At 40.9% G+C, this 7682-nt stretch overlaps 1 protein-coding gene across 2 annotated transcripts in view; it reads left to right on the top strand.

Annotated features, from left to right (window-relative positions):
* Positions 1-7682, top strand: part of ABCB11 (ATP binding cassette subfamily B member 11) — an 86675-nt gene that overhangs the window by 2469 nt on the left and 76524 nt on the right. For both annotated transcript variants that reach the window (XM_006766531.2, XM_006766530.1), the window contains exons 2-3: positions 3044-3146; positions 4661-4682. In XM_006766531.2, the coding sequence (XP_006766594.1) occupies positions 3071-3146; positions 4661-4682 (98 nt within the window). In that variant the 5' untranslated portion in view covers positions 3044-3070. The remainder of the gene's footprint in view (positions 1-3043; positions 3147-4660; positions 4683-7682) is intronic.

Below are 7682 nucleotides of genomic sequence, written 5' to 3'. Positions count from 1 at the left end.
CCCTGAACACTGACAGAGCCAAGAAGCCATCCCCTAAAGTGACAGGAACCTGGGTACCATTGGCTTGGCTGTGTCACCTCACACAGCCTGCTTCCTTTGGTGACCTCAGGCACATAGGCCGGGGAGTGATTTAAACTATAATATACTCCGGGCCTTAGTAAATGAGGGGGAGCCGCTGCTTCATCTGGGTGGATTTCTGACCTTCCCAACATGTTCCCTGTATCGCTCTCTAGTGTGGATTCCCAAGTCTCAAGCCTTATCAGAGTTTTGAATTTTTTAAAAGAATATATAAATGTGATCAAACCCTTCTTTTGCCTGAAAGCCTTTATTAGTTCCCATTGTCCTTGGGATAGGATCCCAAGTCCTTAATGTTAAGGATTACCAGGTCCCAAGGAAACAACCAGACACATCCTCCAAGGTTACCCCGTCCACTTGCCTCGCTAAGGTAGAAAACTCCTGATGTCTACCAGTAAAGGTCAGAAGACTGTCCTTCAGTGTGGGCCTCTGTGTTGATAGGATTACACATTTTATCAAAGAAATTAAAAACTTCAAGCCTGGATAGTTAAACAGAAGCATATGTAGAACACAGGTTATAGAGTACTTGCCATTTAGCAAAGAGAAACACTGGTGTTGGCATGGACAATTAAGAATTCTTGGGGGTTTGCATGATTAGGTGGCTAAAGTCTGCCAATGAATGCTTAGAAATTTTGATTTCCTGCTTTTAACTCCTATATTCTCAAATTTACTAAAAAATATATTTTTCTGAAAGACCCTGAAATTTGTTCCCAGAGATTTTTAGGAGACTACATAAAAATTCAGAGTGAAAAAGAAAGAGCATAGTATCTTAGTTTTTAACACTGAGCTCTTTTGTGTTGGTTAAAGTAAAATTTTGTTATAAATTAGAGGCCCAGTGCATGAAATTCATGCATTGGTGCGGTCCCTAGGCCTAACAGGCAACTGAAGCATGAGCATCTGGTGTGGAAGGGCAGGTCTCAGCTGACCTCTGGGCCCTGGGCAGCACCTGGGCCCCCATGCACCCATGTGCCCCCCTCTGCCTGAGTCATGAGGTGGATCAGAGCTGGGCCTGTCCGGAGGAGAGACAGCAGGAGGTTGGCCGGTTGGCCCTCCCCAATAGGGGCCCGATCAGGGATGGGCCAGCTTCCCCCAGTTCCCTGTCCAATCAGGCCAGGCCAGCTGGGGGGGAGGGACTGCAGTAGGTTGGCTGGCTGGCCCTGCCCCCTGTTGGGGTAGGGGGGCAATCAGGGGTGGGCCAGCCAGCGGGAGGGGCTGCAGACCAATCAGGGTGGTGGGGGCCAGCCAGGGGGAAGGGCCGTGGGGGTTTGGCTGGCTTCCCCACCCTCGATTGGGGTGGGAAAGGCCGATCAGGGGTGGGGCCAGCTTGGGGGAGGGGCCGCAAGAGGTTGGCCACCAGCCCCACCCCCCAATCAGGCCGGTTTACTGGCTGCAGTGGGTGTCATAGTGACCGGTTGTTCTGGTCGTTACGGCATTCTGGTTGCTGGCTTTTTATATATAGAGATGAAGCAATTCATGTAACATTTAATTCTGGAAAGATTGCCTTTTCTAGAAAATATCACAAGCAAGACCTTGTTTATTCTTTCTAGGAATTTTGTTATCTCATTGCATTTTCCCAAAGTTGGTGTCACAAAAATTGCCACTGTCTTTGTGGGTGCATGCAAGCAATTAACATTTTCAGCGCAATGGCTTTCAAAAGTCATCATTGCCATTTCTAAACTGGCCAGAGATAAGGCATCTAGCCTCCATTTCTATTGAGCAACAGTCAAATGTTATGCAATGCATGCCTTGTTGCAATGGAGAGTATATATCTTTTGAAGGATGGCTCCTTCGTATATCAAAAGGGAACAGTGGACTTTCAAAGTTCAGAGTATGCACTGAATGCTGAAAAAGGAAACAAGAAAAGGAAAGAATAACCCCAGATATTCTGTAGCTGGCCTGCCATTCTCAGGTGATGCACCTGGAACCAGAGAAGGAGGAACCTGATTCTGGGGTGCATCAACTGAGAACCACCCTCTCGCAATCTGGGACCCCTTGGAGGATGTCAGAGAGCCAGTTTCGGCCCAATTTCCAGAGGCCAGGCTGAGGGACTTTACTGGTGCTTGAATCCATGCACTGGGCCTCTAGTATATATATATATACTCTAGTAGTTCCAAAAGTAGGTTTGGAAAAATGTCTATTCAGTTTCTATACCCTCAGTTTCTCTTCTTTTTTGTTCTGTTCAAGCCCTCAAAGGATTGAATGAATGACGCCCATCTACATTGATGAGGGAGATTTTTTACAGATTCAAATGATAATCTCTTCTGGAAACACCCTCACAGACACACCCAGAAATAATGTTTTATTAGCTATTAGGTATTGCTTGGCCCACTTAAGTTGACACATAAAATTAACCATCCCATCAACCTCAGGCAAGGTCATTTGCCTGAACATAAAATGAGAAAAAGCACACCCATTTCATAATTTTGTCTAAGAACAGGACAAAATAAGGTCACTGTGAAACCCACAAAATACCAAACATCCCTCTCTCTTGCTAAATGAATGACTGCCATTTCTTTAACCAACCATAAAATTACTCTGGCGTTCTGACAGCTTCCAATCTGGAGCAAACCCCCACTTCATTGGACTCTCTCCCAAATCATCTAACTAAAGCTCACGCCCTATAATTGGTTATTCCTAACAACACTCTTACTGAGACACCCATGGTCCCCCACAACCTGTTCTTTCTCACTACAACAAGTAATAAATCCAGATTCTTCTACTACAGGTGTATTCCTGGTGGTTTTGGCTGAAGGCATGGTGATGTTATGGGGATAGAAATCCATGCTGTGCATAAATTTTTGTCTGAGACTATTACTTTTTAATAGAAAATAGAGATCACAAAAATCATTGCATTCAGAAAGAAGGAAAATGTAAGCAAACCTAATGTGAAACCTAATGTACAGAATTGCTGAAGGCACATTTGGTACTTTGGTTAAAAAAGAGATCATGCCTCTATTTTGTTTTATAGGGTTACTGGCTGCAGATTGCAATTACCATGTCTGACTCAGTAATTCTTCGCAGTGTGAAGAAATTTGGAGAGGAGAATCATGGTTTTGAGTCAGATGGATCATGTAAGTGGGCCTTTTCTCTCACTGCCTGTTGTACAGTGACAGTTTAGAGCAAAAAAGGAGCAAACTAGTGAGGCTTCAAGGGGCAGAGACAAATCATCAACAATATTTAGAACTATCACTGAACATGTTTCCCACATACGAATGGGTGGTTCTCCCTAGAATCCATGTAATGGAATGTCTGAAAGTGTTAAGGTAAAGATGCATAAAGTATGGGTGAAGGAAGTATCTCTTAATATCTGTTTCCTAGGCAGAGTAGGGTTGTTCCAGCATTGGCTATGATTATTACCTCTATTCATGTATTGTTATAATTAATTATAGCAGTAATTATTCAGTGAGCGCTGCTTCCCAAGAGGAACTGCAACAAGACTGTGCTGGAAGAATGGGAAAGGGCTAGTACCTAGCATGTAGTGAGCACAGATGATTCTAAGCAAGTTTTACTGTTTTATCATTTTTTAAGAAATGTGTTTTTATTGATTTCAGAGAGAGGAAGGGAGAGAGAGAGAGACAGAAACATCAATGATGAGACTCATTGATCAGCTGCCTCCTGCATGCCCCCTCCTGGGGATTGAGTCCACAACTTGGGCATATGCCCTGACCAGAAATCAAACCATGACCTCCGGGTTCATAGGTGCATGCTCAACCACTGAGCCACGCTGGTCGGGCAAGTCTTATTGTTTTAAACCAATCTTATGACTTTATAGGACAAGAAACTAAGACTTGAATACACTTTTTAAAACTTGGCAAAGATCACATGACTCATAATCCTAACCCAATTCTGTCTAATTCCCAAACCTAAGATATTAATCTCTATCTATACTATAATTCCAGTTAACTCTTGATTAAATTAAATTAAATTAAATTAAATTAAATTAAATTAACATGCCAGGAGGATCAGGATGTGCTGCTCCATGGTAATGGTTGACATTAGTTAGCACCTTGGGTTCCTTTCCCTATGGTTTCCCTACTCAGACCCTCTTGCTTCCTACCCTCCATCTGCTCTGACCTGTGCTGGGAAAGTAATGCGCAGCTCAATCCCACGGCTTCTACTGGCATGCAGGTGGCAACAGCATTATACAGTCTGGGTAATTTGTGGCGTAAATTCTAAGTGGGTAAATACTGATGTTTCTAAAGAACCAAATAATAAATAAATATCTTTTTATTTGGTAGTTCAAAAAATCCTATTTTCTTCATCTAGTTTAGAAATGTTGGTCTCTAGATATTCAGAAGATACAAATATTTCATATCCTGAAGAAAAGTCATGCAGAGATGTCATCAAGCCTGCAGTCCTAATCCTGAAAGAACATCTCTCTCTCTCTCTATATATATATATATATATAGAGAGAGAGAGAGAGAGAGAGAGAATAAAAAAGGAGAAAAAGCAAACAATCATTTTGCTATGTTACATGAGTAAAAAATAATTTATAGGAATGGTGCTTTTCTAGAGTAAAATTGTAAATGATTATGTTGCATTTAGTCATTATTAACTGCCTGGTGCATTGTTTTTATTCTGACAGATAACAATGAGAAGAATTCACGGTAAGTGACTATTTCAACAATGCATTTTTTTCTAGAATAACTTCACAATATTCTTATGATAGGCACAAAGCAGAGGAAATATTTTTAAGTACATTGCACTTCCTATAAAATGGTATTAATAATCCATTATTTTTCTTTTTAAAACATTATTATAATTTGATTTCAAAAACCTTTTGGAATATCCCTTTAGACTAGGTCTAAATCTTTCCTGTGTATCCAGGAAAAGCACAAAATTTCCAACCTAAACAGTAGGAAAGCTGTACAAGTATGATTTTGTGAGTACAGGGGAGGTTCCCAAGCCCAAATTCTTCCACAAGCAAATAGCAGATACCTAAAACTTAATTGTTACATATTCCTCTTTAGTTTAAGAGTTTAAATTCTCATATAAAATAAATTTTAGTTAATTATACATTGGCATGACGGTAAAATTAGATGGAATCTAATTTAGAAGACTTTTGGGAGGTGCCAGGCAAGTTTCTGAATTAGAGGTGGTAGAAAGGGAGAGGTTGAAGGTATTTAAGAAATTTTAAGTAAGTAATTCATGGCAGAGGGAGGTGTTGGGTGTGGTAACATTACTTGGACTAGGAGTGGTAGGGCTAGCCTGGGCCTAGAAGAATCACACTGGGTGGGAAAGAGATGAAAATGGGTGTGAATGTGCTGAAAAGCAATGAGAGAATGACCAGGAAGTTTGAATGAATTCTCTGTTTTCTATTTTTATTTATACATTTTTTTCAGTTTACTCTTTTTAAAATTAAATTTATTGGGATGACCTGGTTAATAAAATTATACAGGTTTCAGGTGCACAATTCCATAACACATCTATTAGTATATACCATGCTATGTGTTCACCACCCCAAGTAAAGTTTTGCCATCACCATTTATGCCCCCCTATGCCCTCCTTATCCTCCCTTCATCCCTCTGGCAATCACCACTCTATTGTTGGTGTCTATATGTCTTTTTCTCTTTCTTTCCCTTTTTTCTTCTTTGGTTTTTAGAGGAGATGTAATAATGTAGAATGAGAATATAAGAGTGAAAGTTTGATAAAGCTGCTGGGGGGAACAGGAGCAATCTCTAGAGGGATAAAGTACATGAGCTAAGGTTGGAGACCATTCTCGTTCATTCATTTCACAAATTTTGAGTGCCTACTAGATGTCAGGCATTAAAATTAGTGCTGAGGTACAGAAAAGAACAAATTGGGCAAAAAATTCTGCCCTTGAGGAGCTTTCAACTTACATCTTAGTGAGGAAGATATCATAAACACCGTAAGTAAGTAAAATATGTAGCATGGTAGCTAGTGATAATCTATCAGTTTCTTTCTACAAAGGAAAAAGTAAACATGGAATGGAGTTATGAAATGATGTGGGGGAAAGTTGAAATTTTACCAACTTTGTCCAGAAAAGGCCCCATTGAGAGAGGGAAGGCCCCATATGAGGGAAGGTCTGAAGGAGGAGAGAGAATTGACCAAGTAGATAAAACCGCATTCTGGGGGGAGAAAATTGCAAGTGCAAATGCCCAGAGGAGGAAACAAACTTGGGGTGGACAAAGGTCAGTAAAGAGGCCAGAGGGCTCAGGTGATAAGACCTGGCATGCGATAAGAGGAGACAAGGTCAGAGAACCAGTTGGCCAGACCATGGAGGGCCTTGAATGTTTCACCAAGGACTTGGGATTCTACTCCGAGCTGGAAGGGAAACTCAGGGTAACCAAATGCTGGGCATGGCATGAAATGTTGGCATAAGTTCACATGGTGGAGATCTTGTCTCCAGCCAGCCCAGCAGCCTGGCTTCAGGAGAAGATGGCAAACATGGATGCAGGAATGAAGTTTCCAGGGAAGGTTTTGGGGGAAATGATTGAGGATGATATTGGGAGTGTGGTTCAGCTGGCAGGCAGTGGGACCTGGGAATGCATGGGGAAGAAGCAAAATCTGTATGACGTTTAGCAATTAATTTTAAGTAAATGGAGGGTTTAAGGGACTGCATGTCTCACGTGAAATGACAAATAGTTGTGGAAGGGAGAAGGAAGCGAGGAAACAAGGTGCCTGGGCTGTCCCAGTATGCGATGGAGTAGATAGTTCCTGGTGAAGGCAAGGTCCAGGGTGTATCCATGAATGAATGACTCAGCTGAAGAAGAGTTCCTTGGAGTGAGAAGGTCAAAGATGGGTTAAGTATAGCTTTCTGAGAAATAAAATGAATAAGAAATACTAAGGAAATATAATTTAATGGGAAACATGGGAGTTTAAGGGAAACTTTTCATCACATCAACACTATTTAATGTAGTTGTAAAATGTTTTAAGTGCTAGAAGGAAGTTTTAAATCAGGTAATCCAACCACAAGGAAATAGGTCCATATCACATTATCTCACTTATATGTGGAACCTAATGAACAAAATAAACTGACAAACAAAATAGGTCCAGTGGAACAGAATAACAGATTTCAGTGGGAAGAGGGTTGGAGGGAATGGGAAAAAATTAACCAAAGAAGATATATTCATATATGCATAACCCATGGACACAGACAGTATTGTGGGGAAGGCCTGGGGTGGGATGGGGACCCATGGACACAGAAAATGTGGTGAAGATCTAAGGCGGGGGGAGGGCCTGGGTGGCAGGGGGAAGATGGAGAACATCTGTAATACTGTCAACAATAAAAATAAATACATAAATAAATGTTTAAAAAAAGAAATAGATCAAGGGTTAAGGCTGAACTCTAATAGTTATTTATTAGTATAAATGAGAGTATGGAATACTTTTTATTTTCTCTCAGTGCCTTCCGAAAAACATCAATGAATCACTCCTGAACATGAGATATAGCTATACTGAAATCTCTATAAGAGGTAAATCTGAAGAATAAAAGCTTGTTTTTAAGATACCAGGTTTGGCAAGAATTTCTCAACCAGAGGGAGCTTTTTTTCTTGCTAAAAAAAAAATGACTCATTGAATCACCACCTAGGGAGAATTTCTCATTATTTGGGAAGGATGGTCCGTAAATCCCTATTCTCTCTTCA

The sequence above is a fragment of the Myotis davidii genome, unplaced genomic scaffold (genome assembly GCF_000327345.1).
Source record: "Myotis davidii unplaced genomic scaffold, ASM32734v1 scaffold59, whole genome shotgun sequence".
In the NCBI taxonomy this organism is placed as follows: Eukaryota; Metazoa; Chordata; class Mammalia; order Chiroptera; family Vespertilionidae; genus Myotis; species Myotis davidii.
The sequence above is the reverse complement of the archived record's forward strand: the minus strand, read 5'-3'. Positions and strand labels throughout refer to the sequence as shown.